Here is a 17,606-nt window from a genome sequence, read left to right as displayed (position 1 = left end):
TCGTTTTATTGTTTGATGATTTCTTTGGTATCCATTGATTTTTTTATCAATTGTCACACTTGCTTTATTTTATTAGTATAGACCCGTTTTTAGGGACTTAGAGGGGTGCTACCGTACCTTCCCGATAAGTAACCTGACCCCCGAACCCGATCCGGTTTTTCATACACCACATTTTTCAAAATAAGGAGTCGAACTTAGGGTTTTCTTTCTTATTTTGTTTTCCCTTTAAAAATAAAACAAAAATAAGTGGCGACTCTAAGTCATTTTCTTAATGAAAAAAATCATTTTCAAATAAAATCGAGTTTGCCATCGAGTAGAAAAAGCATAAGCAAAAATACGGGGTCCACATTATCTCTTTTAGATAAGTCTAAGAGCAATCTTACATTTTATATAAAAGTTACTATTATTTTTTATTTTGAAAAGCAGAAAATAAGAAATGTATCCAAACGACCTCTTAATTTATATTAAAAACATTTCCAAATATTAAGAAACATTTTTAACGATTTCAAAATCATTCCCACACTTGCTCTAAATAAGAATATATAATCTAATACTAAAAGTTCAAATTTGTCTAGGATAAGGTCACAATCTTAATGATTTACATCATTGAAAGGGCTTTTGATTAGTTAGTGTAGATGTTCTAAAAGGGGCCCAAGTGGCTTGGCCAGTATATATTTGAGCATTTACTAGAAAATAGACATCTAACGCTAAGACAAAATAAGAGATGTGGATACAATAAGAATAAAAAAGAATATATTCGAATATTTCTATATATATTGGTTAAAAATATGGAAATAAGTGATGGGTGAATTTGACCATCTCATTTTCATATTATAAATAATTTAAAATGGTCTATAAAATCCAAATTATTTACATTATAAAATTGTTTTTTTTTTTTAATTTCTTTCAACATTAATTTTATATATAGAAATGGATATAAAATATATAATCATGTAGAGACGTTCTAAAACCGTGTGGAGTCCTTTAGTTCCGAACAATATTTATACCGTTAGGTGCAAGTCGTTATAATAGACATATTATATCATAATAAACCAACCCATTTGCAAGTTTATTTATTTAATTCAAAGATTATTCATATACTTAGTGGAAATCAATTTTTGAAAAGTATTATTTCATTCATTTTGTTAGTATTTTTTTTTTCATTATTAGCAATTGTCAAATCATTATTTTATATTATAAATATGGGAAAATGATGTTATATTTATTCGTGTATTTGTGTGTTTTACCTAATGTAAATTTTCTTTTCAGGATATATAAACAAAAAATAATGAATTTTTGTTTTGAGAGATTAAGAGTGTGTTTGACAACGTTTCTACTCGAAATATTTTTAGTAGATGTGTTTTCTTTGAAAGTGTTTTCAGAAAAATTATCTATCAAGTGTTTCTAAAAAAAAAAAACACTATAAGTGATATTTTAATATTTTATAAGTAATTTTTTAGATTTTAAAAAGGTGTTTTCTAAAATTTGTCAAACACCTAGAGCTTACTTGGTAACCGTTTTTGAGAACAATTTTTTGTTATTCAAAACAAAAAAAAACAAGAAAATACGTTTGATAACTATAAACTGTTTTTTATTTTTTGTTTTTAAGAATAGAAAATATAATATTTTTAGATATTGTTTTTTTTGTTATTTTCATTTTTTTTTGAAGGTGTTTTAGAAAATGATTATACAAGTACTATAATGATTAAAAATAAAACATTGTATCTAAAAAGTACTTTTCAAACATATTTCAAAATATTAAAAATATATTAAAAATATTTTAGGCTCTCAAATAAACTTTTGTTTTACAAAATATTAAAGAATAATTTTTAAAAACAGTTTTTAAAAATTATTTTTTAGATTGGCTTTGGAAAACCTTATTATTATTATTTTTTTAAAATATTTTTTATATTAAAAACATTTCCTAAAATTATTAAGAAACAAGTTCTAAAAGGATTTGTTTAATTATTTTTTTTTACTTTAAAAAAATAAAAAATTGAAGGCAGATTTAGGCACATCAAATCCGTGTCTATTATATATAAAAAAAATTTAAAAGGGATGAAATATAAAATTATTATTTTCAAAGTTTTCTTTGGAAAGAGAGCAAGTATTTGCCAAAAAGTTGAAAATAAGAAAACAAATAACATTATTTAAAAAATTTATTAGACCCATAACAAATATATATATATATATTATTTAAGTTGGACCCACAAAATCAATTTTCTTAAACAAAAGTATTTTCATAAAAAAAAAAAAAGTAGGAATGAAAACTGTTTTCTTTTATTTTCCAAAGAGAAAAATTATGAAAAAAAAAGTTATAATCATTTTATTTTCATTAATTTATATTTTATGGAGAGAAGTTGGGTTTGATGTACTTTCTAAAATTACAATTTTTTCTTCAATTATTTCTGTAATATAATGAAAATAAATTGGTGATAAAATAATTTGAAATGTGGATTCAACAGATTTAAAAAGATGGAAATAATTTTGTATGAAGATGAGAAATTTCCTAACCTTGAAAACAGGATGAATCAAAACCACTGGGAAACTCTTTTCTGTTGAATTTATTGGAAGGTTGAGTTGTCGGCTCTAAAAGAACAAAAAGAGGAAACTACCCTATCCTTGGAATGGTGGTTGGCTTGTCTTCACCTTATATCTCCCTCTTCTCTCTATCCTATATTCTCTTTTCTTTCTCTCCATTTTCCCATTTGTGAAGAACCCAAATTCCTAGAATTCCAGGAATCAAAACCCAATATTTCAGCAAGATTACAATACTGACAACAATCTAAAGGCACCCCATCAATTGATTTCTCCTGCTACATCAATGGCTACTGAGCCGCCAGCACCACCATCAGCATTCTTCTTCATCATCTTGGTCACTATGTTTGCTCTCACCCCAATTGCCCACTCCATTCCTTTCATAGTTCTGCATGGTAATCTTTGTCTGCTTTTTCTGTAATTTGTTTGTCACTTTATTTTGAATTTTGTTCATGCCCAACTTGCTATTTTATTAGTGGTGTTGTTTTTTTGAAGTGGGTTATCTGTTTTTCATGTGGCTATTGATTTTTAGCGTGTTTGTTTGCTGGGAAAATTAGGGAAAAAAATGGAAAATAAAGCTTTGAATTTTATGTTCTGTGTTGCTTTGGTGTCTAAACGATGAGAAGTCAACCCTACTTAATCAACGGGTTGTGCTGGACATGGTGGGGAGGAGGTTTTTGTTGTTTCCATTCTCAAGTAGTGATAAATCAAAGTTTCAAACATTTATTTTCTCTTATTTTCCTGTGCTTTACTCAGTAATCAAAAGGTCTGTTTCGGTCTGTTGATGTTCCATCTAATCTCTCTGGATGTTATAGAGTGAAGCTTAGGGAAATTGTTTAGATTTATGAAGATAACTCTTTATACATAGACTGATTTTTTACCTCAGGAAGAAGCTTTGGTGGAAGCTGCAAAGCCTTCCAAAAAGCTGCAATTTGGGCACGGTGAATAGAAATATGTCTTTAATTAGATTCACAAGACATGAGAACTGTCACATAAACAAAGTCCTTTTCATCCTTATAAGCGAGCATTGGGCAGTCCAGTATATGCCTAGTCTTGACTAGAATCCTCAGTTATAATAATTCAGTCTCCTAAACCCGACATCCAATAACATTTGTGAAGCTTCTGGTTAATTAGTTCTTTAAAAATACTTGCATTTGAGGGATAATAAGAAAAGGAATTTGAGTCAGATGTTAATGTAACTACCAATTTTGTTGGATAGTATTGACTTTTATATATTGTCGCAGGAATTGGGGATAAATGCAGTAACCGAGGCATCACACACTTCACTGAGCTTCTTGGCAACTGGTCCGGCTCTCAAGGATATTGCATGTATGCTTTAAGTTTTCTTGTATCTGTAGTTAAAAGGACTAAATATTATCTGACTGAACCCTGAGCTAGCCCATGGGCTTGGCACTGATCCCATCTGGAAAGCTGCTAGTGAGACTTGAAGACTCAATAACTTCCACTCCCTCAAGAAGAGGGCAGTTATATACCTTTTAACCACAAGGCATATAAAAATTTGACAACAAATGATTGCTAATATGTAGCCATTATTCATTAGTATGCTTCTGTTTTGATTCATTAACAGTGAAAAATTGATATATATATATATATATATATATATATATATATATATATATATCTTTTGTTTTTCTTTGATATTATTTCTATATGTTGTAGATTTTGACATGGGAATTTCTTGCAAATTGCCTTTTATGTGTAATTTGGGGGCTACTGTCTGATGCCAAATCAAGCTGGACCTCTACTTAATTCTGAATTTAATCATTTGATTATTTCATTATCTGTAGAGAAATTGGAGATGGAACATGGGATTCCTGGGTTCTGCCCCTTCTGGAACAGGTGAAACTTGCAGTACTGTTAATACAGTGAGTGCTTGATACTAATGATGTCTTAAATTTCATAATTTGATAGACCTTGTGTTTTTGCAGACTGCAATTGTTTGTGAGAAGGTGATAAGGCTGTCTGGTAATGTGTTAAGTTGATTGGCCTGGAATTTAAGGTCAAACTTGTGTCTCAACAGGTTCTCTTTTCAACTTACAGGTGAAGGAAATGACTGAGCTTAGTGAGGGTTACAACATAGTTGGACTTTCTCAGGTGATTTAACAAAGGGTTGCAACCTTTTATAAATACATTTTCCACCACACTTGCTATTTCATTGTTTTCCATTTAGATAGTACTTGCTCTATGCCCAGTATTATTTGCTCATTTCTTGTGGGAGTTATTGAATGTGGCATATGTAGAAAGTAGCTAATTGTTTTCTTGGGGAAATGAAAATATTTCATAGAAAAATTGTTTAATGGAATTGTTTATGGTATTGTGCTTCCTTTGTGTTTGAATTTTGTTGAAACTCCCAAAATTTTCTGAATGCATTCCTGTTTATAAAGGCAACCAAAATGATAATATTGAAAATCAGGGACAGATATATATTTTGGTAAGATTATCAGGTTTCCGTCAACATGTACCTAGTTAAAAGATGGAAATCTAGAGTGAAGAGCAGAGGAAGAGAATAAGGAAATCAGAAAAGAAGACAAGATGAACAGTAGCGAAAAATAAATTATACAATTTGGGTTTCAGAAGGTGAACTAAAATAGTATATTCTTTAGCTTTCTGGAGTACAGGGAAATAGTAGGCATCTTATTCTGCTTTTGTGGGATGGTTAAGATTGTGCTTTTCTGATTGATTTTTTCAGTAACATCAACCGAACTTGTTTCCTTTGACAAAATGTGTGGAGGTTTGGATTTATGAGTTCATCGCATATATGCAGGTAGTGTACTGCATGAAGAACTTAAATGTCTTAAATTCAAGTTACATTTATAGTTTTATAAAATTATAAATTGGAACTTTGAAAATAAATTTTGTTGACTTTTTCTCCTTGTTGACTTGGAACTTTCCTGGAATCATAATTATGATTTGTGTCTGATTTGCATTAAAGAATCTTATTTTATAATTTCTATTTTTCTAATCTCTTGATGTCTGTTCTTGCCAAAGCATTTTCCATTAATTTTTTTTTTCTTTTGCAGATGTGCTTTATTTGTCAGTGATTCCTTATTTTCCTGTTTCCACTGGAATTTAATCACCTTTTATATTTCCTTCTTTTTCTTAGAGATATTGGTAGTGCTTTGTCAGATGAAAAGGTGGCCTTCTTTCAATTCATGTTGGTTTGCAGCTTCTGGGTGAACATCTACTCATGTAAATCTATCAACAGATTTATTTAAACCCGATGAGCTTAAGAGTGATAAACTAAATCAGTGGTCTCTGTGAACATAATGGCCCTATCCCTTTTTTTCCTTTTCTTGGAATTGATGTTGGATAGATTTTACTAGAGAGCATAAGAAGTAAAACAAAAGGTAGCCTTCTTTCAATTCATTTTAGTTTGCAGCTTCTGGGTGAACATGAAGTCATATAAATCTATCAACAGATTTATTTATACCTGATGAGCTTAAGAGTGATAAACTAAATCAGTGGTCTCTATGAACATAAGGGCCCTATCCCTTTTTTTCCTTTTCTTGGAATTGATGTTGGATAGATTTTACTAGAGAACATAAGAAGTAAAACATCACTACAATGCACAACAGCTAAAGATAGACTTTATTTGACCAATGGATCAGGCTTTGGAAATATGTATTTTAGGTTAAGCTACAACATATAGAACAAAGGTGAAATTAAGAATTATAAAAAACAGAGCACAGGGTTAATGTGGTTCATCTCTGCATTGATGGGTAAAGAAGAGCTTGGTGCTAATATTGCATCACGATCAAAATTTTTGAAACTTTGCAGTCTCTCCAGTACCTGTTCACTAAGAGTACACTCTCCTCATGGACCTCTTTTGTTCTAGAGGTTTATGAGATATCCATAATATAACTTTCCACAAAGAGCACCTGCCAAAAAGAGAATGACTTTCCCCAAGAAGTGTTTGCTCTTAAACTACAAGCCTCTCCCTAGAAATCCCATATGAAACTGACTGAATATTAGATTTGCTCAAATGATTTTTTGGTTTCTCTGCATTACTACATGTCATGTATGAAAATATCTTGTATTCGCTGTCATGTTCTTGCTGTGCAGTGCCCTACTTTCTCAAGATTTGTTGTCTTGGCCTAATGCATCACTCATATTCTTGTTTGTGTTATTGGATGAATGCATGGACTTTCACAAGAATGTAGTCATTACAAAAACTAAAAGCACTTTGCAATCTTGTCGAATGCTTGATCTGTCATATTTAGTCTTGAATGTTTTTCATTTTTGATGCGGTTGTGATGGTCATAAGATTGGCTTGGTCAGGGATAGAGCACTCTTCATTAGTTATAGAAATTTTAGTTTGCATGCATTGACTTTTTAATAGATTTTCATTCTATCCTTTTTTCTCCTTTCCATCTTTTAGTTTTTATTTTAATAAGTTTTGCTGATGTTTTGGCATCTGTTTCATTGAAATATTGTATGCATGTTGATGAACAGTTTGTAATATTCACATGTTTCACAGGGTAACGTGATAGCTCGTGGAGTTATTGAGTTTTGTGATGGAGGACCTCCTGTAAGAACTAAGTTGATACATATAGTATTTTATTTTACTTCTTTAAATACTCATCATACTGCTAAGTTACTTGTTTACACTGTTTCTGTTTCATAAAGTTATTATCTATGGAAATACTCTTTGACAAAGAAAATTTTTGGCAACTTTACTATGTCCCAAGGGGAGTTGCATAAACTTTTCCCTACTATGGCCGTTAAGTGTGTAGCACACTTATAAGGTGATCAAATAACCTTTTCAAACTACTTGTTGGTCCTTTCAGGCAATAGATACTTGTCTTTTGAATTCTTTCAGGGTAATGTATATTCATTTTGAATTTATAGTCTAAGACAGTTATGTACAATGAGACTAGTATTGTAGTTATATATGGGGGAGTGGCATATTGTATTATATTGAAGAAAATAGTGCTAGTTACTTGTTAAGAAATCTTAGACTTTGATCTACATTTCAATTGGATGAACAAATGACTGGTATAGCAAATTTGGAATAAGCAAGAAAATAAGGGAGTGCTCCATTTCTTTTTTGATGGAAGGAAAACACTTCATTTTGAATGGAAAAACTACAGAATCTAGCCTGAGAAAACTTCAACATTTTCAAATGGATTAAAAAGTTCTCTCTTGGTAAAGGTAGAGGATACATAAAACTTGGGCACCAACAAGATCAAAACAATGGTGGCTTTGAACAAATGAACACTAGAAAATCACCATTACAATGGGGTCAGAAAGCAGCATTCGAGGCATATATTTGTAGAGAGTATACAACAAGCAGAAACAAAGGATTTTAAACTTCTGAACCTCTCTTCTATAGAAGAAACCCAATACTGCTGCCTCTGCATCCTTTCCCATTAGTTGGGCCTAGCATTTGCATAGGCTTAGATAGGTGTCACAAGGTTCAAAATCCTTGTACAAATTTGCTTCCTGCATGACACTAAACCAGCAAACCTATCCCTGTAATAAACAGTTAGAAAAATTCCAAAGCACACACCCAAATTTTATAGGCTAACAGCCCAACCTAAAAATTCTCTCAATTACAAGGAACCTGCCCTTAGTTTGCTTAAACACAAACCTCCAATCCCTATGGAAGAATGGGTAGGTGGATGCTGCAAACATTCCAGACAATGCCTTGATAAGTATTTGGTGGCATTTACAACCCAACTACCCTAGGTTCAAATTGCTCAATCAAGTCTTGCCAACACCTATTAGAAATTGTAGCAGTATATAACCATATGACTTAACACTAGAAGTCTAACTCCCTCAGTCCCCTTTTGGTTGAGGCTTGGCCTTGCTCCAGCCATGTTGCACCTACAGTAACATGAATGCCTTGTTTTCCATGCCACTGAAGCTAATGTCCTGCCTTGCTTGGCCCAAGTCAATGCCTTTGTTGCATTACCTAAATGCTTGCATTCTCTTTGTTGCTTTGCTTCATTAGTCATTGCTTTTGCCCACTTTTTCCATGTCTAGTCTACTACCTTGTTCATTTCCAACCATGCGATTGTGCCAGTCTGCTAGCTTGCCAATAGCATTGCACCCATAGTCTATGTAAAGCTTGCCTCATGCTCTGCAGGCTTTTCGAAGGGTCCTCATGTGTGCTGCTATGATGTGCCTTTTCCTTGGCATAAGCATTGTCCATGGTTTTAACCTTGACTAGTCACCCTTTCCCCCACCCCGGAGAGCATTCTGAGCCACTCTTGCAGCTTTTACTAATTATGATGTGATTACAATCCATTCTTTTTAATAAAGCTACATGACAATAAATTCTTTAAACCAGTTGAAAATTATAAATTTATATAAAATCCAAGATATATGAACCAGCTGCTCTCATGGTTTGGTTTGGTTGTGGCCTGTAAATCTGAGAACTGACCTAGTCTGGTTCAGTTCTAATATTCACAATAGACCAACTCAACTCAAGCCAACGTTCACTCCTAAGCTTAACCTTAGCTTTGAAGCAGATAACATTATGCTGTTAGCATGGAATAATGTGATGGTGAAAGAGAACAGTTAGCAACATGAAGAAGGAGCTGATAGTCATTTTGAGATTTAATGTGTGAGAGAGTATTGATGGAAACATTTTCTTAAAGATTAGTAAAAATCTGGGATCTGAATGTGTTTGTGCATATTTACTGCAAGTTTTAACATATCTTCACCTCTATTTATTCTTTACTTCTATTGGCCTTTTCTCTATTACTCTATGCTTATTTCTCTGAGTCTGCAGATAAAAGTTAAAAGTCATTTAAATTTGTCTCTTTTCTATATCTGAAAAACAGGTTAAGAATTTCATATCGCTTGGAGGTCCTCATGCTGGTACAGCTTCCATTCCACTTTGTGGAGTAAGTTCTTTAGCCTTTTCATTATTTTCACTTTATGTGTTGCACATTCTTTACTTGTGCTTTGTTTTCACAAAACTCCACTGGTCTAAGTTTTGAAATTTGCAACGACCATGAATCCATAGAGATGCTTTTGGCAGCCTGGGTGAGGTGGACTATTCTGGACTGTTGAGTGGTCACAGAATACCTAACTAAACTATGTACTATCATCAGAAAGCTTCACAAGGATCTTAAAACCATCACTTCAGATTGCAAAAACTCAATCTGGATAATGGCTCTGCTTACATCCTAAAATCCCTTTAGGCAATGCAGATGGAACCAACCTACATTTGGTCCCAGAAACTTAGCCTACATGACTTGTTACCCAAAGGTACTTGGAGGGCTTTAAATTATTATTGCACAAGGAGAAAAAAAATCAAGAGACTTAAGGCCTGTTTGGTTCATGTTTTCAAGAACTGTTTTCTGTTCTTGAAAACAAAAAACACAAAAAACTTGTTTGGAGAAGGGGGTGTGTTTTTGTTTTTTATGTTTTTCGTATTCTCAAAAACCACTTTTTTGAGAACAATAAAAAAATGTTTTCATTGTTTTTTTACTATTCAAAGAATAGATTGTTTTTCGTGTTTTCTCTTCCTTCTTTTTGTGTTTTCTTAGATGCTTTTTGTGTTTCCACAAAGGTGAGCTCCACCCAATCACCACACCCCCACCTGCAAACCCTTTCTTCTTCCTTAAATTATTTAAATTAATATACTTACACATAGTTACAAAGTCATCATTTGTTTAAGAAAATTATAACTAGTGTAAAAATTTCAAAATGAAATAATTTTTTTAAATTTAAATGAATTATGCATATGAAAATTATTTATATATTTATAATATCAAATTAATGGAAGAAAACACTTTATTAATTAAAAAAATAAATTTCAAACATGTTTTTTGTTTTATTTATTCTAAAAAACTTTTTTATTAACTCAACCAAACATGTTTCTTTTTGTTTTTGAAAACAAAAACTGTTTTCCAAAATTCAGTTTCCAAACACAATTTTTTTTTTTTCTCTGAAAACACAAAAAACTGTTCTTAAAAACTGTTTTCAAAAACTGTTTTTCAGAGCAGTTTTCAAAAATAGCAACCAAACAGACCCTTAGTTTTTATTACTATATAACATAAGGTTGCTAGAATTGACTCTAATACAAGACTGGCATCAGCACGCATGGTGCTGAGTCAGCAGCAGGGATTTTGGATCACATGATTTTCCTTTTCTGTACAAAGGAACATGATCTAATCAAGGTGATAATCCTACCAGTAAATTCTTTTGTAACTGTGTTTAACCTCTTTAAACTCGATGAAATTAGTCTCACTATTTTCCGCATAGCCAAGCTATTTTGCGTGACTTAATAGAATCATTGCATCTGGGTAGGGTTTCCCATATATTCCTCTTTGTTCTATAGGCCAGTTGTTAATGTGATTTTAATATTAGTCATGATCATGTCATGAGTAAACCCTCACTCTGGTACAACTTCGTGTTGCTAATGCTTCTTGGAACTTGAAAATATACTGTGATACAGGAAAATGATACAGATATCTAAACATTGATTATTACTACTATTATTATAACTGTTGGAGATATTTCAGGAAGCTTACTAGTCGCATTACCTTGTTTGTTCTATGCTACAGGATGAGATTTGGATCTTAAATTTCAAACTAACCTCATAGTGGATATGGCTAATTCAACATTCTGCTAAGCATTTCCTTCATTATTCGAAGCTTGTCCTATTAATTATTTGTTTTATCAACTTAGATGATATACTAAGATAATAATCAATCTGAAATCTTGATTGCCACTTGCTATTTTCTAAAACAAATAATTTTGGCCTAGATCTTAAATTGTCATGCTATGTACGGGTTATTTATTAGTTAATTCCTAATAATGTTCGTGATGAATTGATGGGGGAAAACCTTTTAAAGTTTATTCGAGGAAGAAAGTGAAGACCTAAGTAAACTTTAAATAGGTTTAATATTAATTAGGATTGAATTGAGATTGGTATTTGTTGGAGTTTAATTAGGATTAGCTAATTGAATTATAATATAATTAGAATTTGAATCATGATATGTTATTAAAGTCCTAGTAGACTTTGGATGTTATAATTAGAATTAGAATCATAATAGGTTATTAGAGTCCTAGTAGACTTTGGATTTCTTAGAGAAGCCTATAAATAGGCTAATCAATGTAAATCAAAGGGATGAATTTGATGAATAATATTATACTTTCTTTCATTACAAGGTTGCAACCCTCAATGGTGAGACTCCATTGATTTTCTTCTAGGTGAGACTCCTAGAAGGCCTTAGTGAGACTCTTAAGGTTTTCCATCTTTTCTTCATTGTTTCTTCTTTCTCTCTATTTCTTATCTTATAATTTTCTCTACCATAAAATTTATTCCTTGTTCTTCTCCTTACACCCTAAAAATAAAACCCTAGCCCACCTACCCTTGAGTGTAGGCAACCATCCTAGGGTTGTCCTACATCATGAATAGTGTTATACTTGACTTACCTTAATATGCTAAATATCATCTGATACCTGAGATGACTGTCTGAGAGGTAACCTTTTGCTTACTTTATGTGCTGTACTATAAATCCAAATTAATCTCTTTAAATCCAAATCAATCTCTGTTGGTACCATACATATTCACAATTGAGTTATTCATCTTGGTGGTGTCCAATACTTTTGCACCTGGTTTTGAGTAGATTTGAACCCTTTCTAGGGTAAGGCATCTCACATTCCTTGTAGGTTAAGGGGTAGACTAAATATTGTGGTTCAATTCCTAGATCTTCTTATACTTTTTGTGGTTATATTATCACACTGGTATCAAGTAAATTCAAAATTCAATTATATTATTAATTATACAACTTTATCTGCAAAATCTAGAAGTGGATGTTAGTGGATGATCCTGAGAAAGGGATTAACTTATTCAATTAATATGTTTGGTTTTCTTTTCCTAGTTAAATATACCTTATTAATTTTTCTGTTTGTTTTATTATGCATTAATTTTGCAGTCTGGTTTCATATGCATTCTTGTGGACAATTTAATCAAGTCGGGGATCTACAGTGACTATGTTCAGGTCTCTCTCTCTCTCTCTCTCCCTCCCCTCCCTCCCTCTCTCTTTTTCCTTATCTTTTGAGATGGGAAATTATATTTAACATGATAATCATCTGCTGGATGAAAGGCAAATGAATAAAATGATGTTAGTAAAAATTGGCTTTGCAGAATCACTGCCTTTTCTCAAACTGATTGTCAAGCTTACTTCTCATGTTATTTCTGTTAGTACTAATACCATTTGTATTACCTTTACCTGATAAAATTGCAGGAACACTTGGCTCCCAGTGGTTATCTTAAAATCCCAACTGTGAGTAAAGTATTCCATTTGTGCTTTAAGCTTTAGATGATAAATTGTCTCCCAATCTCCATGATAGTCAAGTTATACTGGACTAGAAGTTAGCTTCTTTGCAATCTTTGATTATACAGCTATTCATATGGTTAGATGAAGGGAATTGAAATGCTAACTGATATTCAATGCTTTGACCTGCCATAATAGCATATTTGCTTAACTTTCCTTTGTGTTCTTTTAACATGTCTCCCATCCTTATGAACTCCTCATAGATTGTGTCAAGTTTCAGTTTTAAGTGTTGAACATGAGAGTCAGGCTTTTCTTATTACAGGACATTATCAGCTATCTAGAAGGGTGTAGGTTTCTTCCAAAGCTTAATAACGAAATCATTGATAAGAGAAACTCCACTTATAAGGAGCGGTTTTCCAGCTTACAGAACTTGGTGTTGATCATGGTGAGTGTGTTTTATTTTGCTTTTTATCTTCAGTTTTACTTTCAAGCCCAGTTGCCATGCTGATCAATGTTTCTCTTTCTTTCTTTGTGTGATCAGTTTGATCATGACACAATTTTGATACCCAAGGAAACCGCCTGGTTTGGGTATTATCCAGATGGGTCATTTTCTTCGGTTTTGCCAGCAAATGAGGTAATCTATTTTTACTTCATATTCTTATTCTACCTGATATGGTAAAAGATGATTTGTCCATAGCAGTTTGCTTATGATCTTTAAGTGGGGTGTAGCTTGTTTTTATATCAATGAATTTTTTTAAGTTACCAGGAAAACAAGAAACTATTCTATTTAAACATTTTCAAGGTGCTCTTACAGAAAAAGAAACAAAGGGTTATCGAGGTGGTGATGTTATTGCAAAAACAAAAAAACAAAAAGAAAGAAAGAATAATGATGAAGAATATGAATGATGTCTTTCCTTGAAATCATAAAAATGATTGTATGGACCCATTTTAAATGCTATATAAACTAAATATGAACAAGGTTATAAAAAAATCAAGTACTGCTGAACACTATCCAGGGAGGCGTAAAAGAAACCATTCACTTGGCTTTATGCTTGCCTAAATCATCCACCATATTGTTAGAAAAGCATGTGGAAACCCCAAATCCTCTTTCCTTTTTGGACACCCCTAAAATAACTATAGTGGAATCACCCTCCAGCCAAAAGATTGAATAGACCTGACTTTGACCTGCATCTAAAAGAGCTAGCATCTTTGCCTTGATGGTCCAATTCTCCCTAGTAGATTAGCAAAAGATCTCAATAATAAAGAAAATTTTCTGGGTTCTTGAGCCCTCGATTCATGCTTGCAGCTACATCAGTATAGAAAGAGAATTGAGGAGTCTGCAGTGCAAGGTCTCTCCAGGACTAGCAATCCTGAGCAGATCGACCCTCTGATTGAAATTTGGACTTTTGACTTTGGTTTTGGACTTATTGAAACCTCTGAAGTGGGCATATGATCGAAAACTCTAAATTATCTGATATATTTCATTCCTACATTTCATTGAATGTGAACATGGCCAAATTAATCAGGAAGTTCAGTATACATGACCAAAATTTGAAATTTTGGCCAGTAGGCTAAGAAACATCCGATGGAGCATACATCAAATGAGAAATGGTTTAGTGTACTAGGCTTTGTTTTATTTGAGTTATTGTCTAAAGCTGTAATATGATTGCCTCATTTCAGCATTTGGCCTTGGCATACGTCATAAGCTTTCCACGAGAGCCCATCATTAAAACATTGTCCTTATTTGACTCCAAAATTGTGACTTTCTCTTGAAATTGTATGATTGTTTATAGGTCATTTTAAGTCCAGATCTGTACTGCTTTTTTGATGGTTCTGGATGAGGAATATAACAGCTGGTTCCAGTAGGGTTTTTGAAGGGTTTTGAATGTTATATTAAACTGATATGAATGGCAGTCTTTCTTTCACAAACCTAACATAATTCAAGCACCTTCAAATCATCCTAGCTTCTATATGACATCGCAAGTTGGTTTCTGTTTTCTTCCCATTCAAATCAATATAGTCATCTAATTTCATCAATTTTCTGATCCCTGCAGACTGAGCTCTACACTGAGGACTGGATCGGTCTGAAAACATTGGATGAAGCTGGAAAGGTTAAATTCATCAGTGTTCCAGGAAATCATCTGGCAATCTCGCGAAGTGACATGAAAACATACATGGTACCTTACTTGGAGGATCAAGCATCAACCCAGCCAGTGATCATAGATTCTTCATCTCATAGAGGCTCCTCATCAATCCTTAATTTTGTCGTGGAACTGGTTGGGCTCACTAAGAATAGGCCTCTTCTGCTCACTGTGGACTAACTTAGCTGTAAATTAAGGTCTTGTTTTTGGTCATTCAGTAGTGAAAGTTGCTGTGAGCATGATGTTAATACCAGTTACTTGATTTGCAGCTCTAATCCCTTGCCTCAGGACGACAGAACACGCTACTACTGCATCCATGAACAAAAAAACAAAATGTAGACTTATATTATGATGAAACAACACAACAATAAACCTATTCTTCATTTTCAACCAAGCACATTGAGAAACCTACAAAGCAAGCGTGTAGTTATAATAATGGCAGTAATTAATGAAGAACATACATGTGATCAGCCACATAGTAGGTAATACTGGGATCCCCTCTTGGGCAACAACACCTCCAATTAATTTCTGATATATAGGGAGAGACGTACTCGAACACTTTGGCTGTGAATAAAGGGTCGAGAGCAGTGATTACAGCAAAGAAAGAGATTTTGTGTTGGAATGGTTCGTTCCTGTGTAGGCATGGTTCGACTCGGTGTTGCAGTTGGGTCCTCTGAATTTTAAATGAGAAAGGTAAAGTCTCCTTGGATTATTTTACTAGCCTTATTTAATAATAATTAGACTAAAATTAAGGATATTCAAGGATAAAAATATCAGTAACAAATATATCTTATTATACGATAAATATTCTGATACAAAATATGAGTGACGTAAAAATTAATAAAAATATTGAGAAAAATTCTAAAAAATGATATAACAAGTAAAACTAGACATTTTAAAGTTATTTATTTATTTATTTAAAAATTGATATATGTATATATATAATTTTTCTTATTTGATAATAATAACTTTTACTTGTATAAAAAAATATAAATTTGATAAGTTTAAATTTATTATTAAGTTGCAGTATATGTTATTTTACAATAATAATTATGATGACATGTCTAATTTTAAAATTTATCTAATATTAAAATTATGATCCATTTAAATTTTCAATGATATAAAAAAAATAATAATATATGTATAATTATTTTTAATATTTAATAAACATAAAAATTATATAAAAAAGACCTATGTAATTAGAATTAATTTATTTAATAATAGAAAAATAAAAAATGGGTAAAATATTCAAAAAGTGAAATATCGGTTGAAATGCAAGAAAAAATCAATATAATATTCGAAAATATCGGTTGATGGATATATCTCCTTGAATTTTGTATCGAGATCCATGGATATGGTTGATGAATATATCTCCTTGAATTTTGTAACAAGATCCATGGATATGGGATATATTTTGGCAATATATCCGGATATTTTAAACCTTGCCTTTAACAATAATTAGACTAAAATTAAGGATAACATGTTTGATAAGTGACCTATAATAGCTTCCTCAAATTAAGGATTATTCTCACCGGAATCTCTTATATCAATGTTGCAATCTGCAAACCTCAATATTATTCTTTCTTCTTAGCTGGTAATCTTTGATATTCCAAGTTCCAATGGCGGTTCCACCAGAAACTGCACGTATGCTTGATGCTCTTGAAGCCTTTCTGGATGCCCCACCACTTCGTTGCGACTTCCGCTGCATCCGTTGCCATAATCACGTTGCTTCTGACTACAATTTGGTTCAGGTAGTGTTTCTTTTCTGTTATATACATGACTTGTGATTTGTGATTTTAGTTAAGATTTGATGCTTTGCTGTTCTTGTAGGATCTTTATCCATTTTCCATGGCTAAGCTCCTCTTTGATCCCGACGTGTAAGGTTCCCCATGCTATCAGAATTAACTGTTGTTGACTGTTTTAATTATATGATTTCTGATGTTCCAAGCGTGCAGTCCTGGTGTGATGCCCGGGGCATATAGTCCTCCTGTTCGTGGTCTATATGTTGGTGAACATCCTGAAGGGAGTCATGTGGATGCGGTTTCTGTCTACTGTAGTTCATGTGGAAGCTGGCTTGGGCGGAGAATAGTAAGGATTCATATATTTCACAGATTAATTCATTTTCTATATGTTAATTGATATTAAGACTGATAATCATGACGCATATGTTACAGATTCGGCTGTACGTTGACCATCACCCTGTAATCCGTCAAGGCCAATTTGTACTCGTATGTGGTGGTGCAGGCATAGAACCTGTATTTCCTGTGCAAAATTTTCTGTAGGTTTCTATTCAGCCGAAAAAAATAAAAAATAAAAATAAAACTCTAATGTTATGATGTCAATGATTGTAAATATAATCGTTAAAATTTATTCCAACTAATTATTTATATTATCTTTTTCTTGTGAAAATGTGATTTTAATAATTTAGTCACCAAGGAATGTAATTTCAATGCTCATTTCTAATTTTATTGATCGAAAAAAATTACATTGGACGAGAATCAAGTAAAATCTAAGATGGAATTGTTCCCTATGAAAGGGGGAGTTTTCGTGTATGCTTTGCATGATGATTATGATAAGCCAGGGAGCTTCAAGGAAGCTATCCCTTGTGAAATAAGAAAAACTGCAACCAACTCTGAGATAATTAGGAGCAAGCAGATTCTCAAGGTTT

The 17,606-nt window shown here is 32.5% G+C and overlaps 2 protein-coding genes across 3 annotated transcripts; both read left to right on the top strand.

The window, feature by feature from the left end:
- The first annotated feature begins 2,616 nt into the window (after positions 1 to 2,616).
- Positions 2,617 to 15,321, top strand: LOC117932365 (palmitoyl-protein thioesterase 1-like). Its single transcript, XM_034853594.1, has 12 exons — positions 2,617 to 2,933; positions 3,783 to 3,867; positions 4,347 to 4,398; positions 4,488 to 4,508; positions 4,600 to 4,653; positions 7,037 to 7,087; positions 9,348 to 9,410; positions 12,456 to 12,521; positions 12,768 to 12,806; positions 13,120 to 13,242; positions 13,339 to 13,431; positions 14,852 to 15,321. The coding sequence occupies exons 1-12, from the start codon at positions 2,825 to 2,827 to the stop codon at positions 15,116 to 15,118; spliced, it is 1,023 nt and encodes a 340-aa protein (XP_034709485.1). The 5' UTR covers positions 2,617 to 2,824; the 3' UTR covers positions 15,119 to 15,321.
- A 104-nt stretch (positions 15,322 to 15,425) lies between these two features.
- On the top strand, positions 15,426 to 17,309 carry LOC117932366. Of its 2 annotated transcripts, XM_034853596.1 has the most exons (5): positions 15,426 to 15,631; positions 16,530 to 16,689; positions 16,769 to 16,815; positions 16,894 to 17,026; positions 17,113 to 17,309. In XM_034853596.1, exons 2-5 carry the CDS (start codon positions 16,558 to 16,560, stop codon positions 17,218 to 17,220), a joined length of 420 nt encoding a protein of 139 aa, XP_034709487.1. In that variant the 5' UTR covers positions 15,426 to 15,631; positions 16,530 to 16,557; the 3' UTR covers positions 17,221 to 17,309. The 2 variants fall into 2 exon arrangements, with proteins under 2 accessions (XP_034709487.1, XP_034709486.1); XM_034853595.1 differs by lacking the exon at positions 15,426 to 15,631 and having other exon boundaries at positions 16,367 to 16,689.
- The last annotated feature ends 297 nt before the right edge of the window (positions 17,310 to 17,606 follow it).

The sequence above is a fragment of the Vitis riparia genome, chromosome 15 (assembly GCF_004353265.1).
Source record: "Vitis riparia cultivar Riparia Gloire de Montpellier isolate 1030 chromosome 15, EGFV_Vit.rip_1.0, whole genome shotgun sequence".
NCBI lineage: Eukaryota > Viridiplantae > Streptophyta > Magnoliopsida > Vitales > Vitaceae > Vitis > Vitis riparia.
The sequence above is the reverse complement of the archived record's forward strand: the minus strand, read 5'-3'. Positions and strand labels throughout refer to the sequence as shown.

Coding starts and splice junctions, on each gene's coding strand:
- LOC117932365 (XM_034853594.1), top strand. CDS start 2,825: ATGGCTACTGAGCCGCCAGCACCACCATCAGCATTCTTCTTCATCATC. Junction 9,411..12,455: donor CTTCCATTCCACTTTGTGGA/GTAAGTTCTTTA, acceptor TTAATTTTGCAG/TCTGGTTTCATATGCATTCT. Junction 13,432..14,851: donor CGGTTTTGCCAGCAAATGAG/GTAATCTATTTT, acceptor TGATCCCTGCAG/ACTGAGCTCTACACTGAGGA.
- LOC117932366 (XM_034853596.1), top strand. CDS start 16,558: ATGGCGGTTCCACCAGAAACTGCACGTATGCTTGATGCTCTTGAAGCC. Junction 16,816..16,893: donor CTCCTCTTTGATCCCGACGT/GTAAGGTTCCCC, acceptor CCAAGCGTGCAG/TCCTGGTGTGATGCCCGGGG. Junction 17,027..17,112: donor GCTGGCTTGGGCGGAGAATA/GTAAGGATTCAT, acceptor CATATGTTACAG/ATTCGGCTGTACGTTGACCA.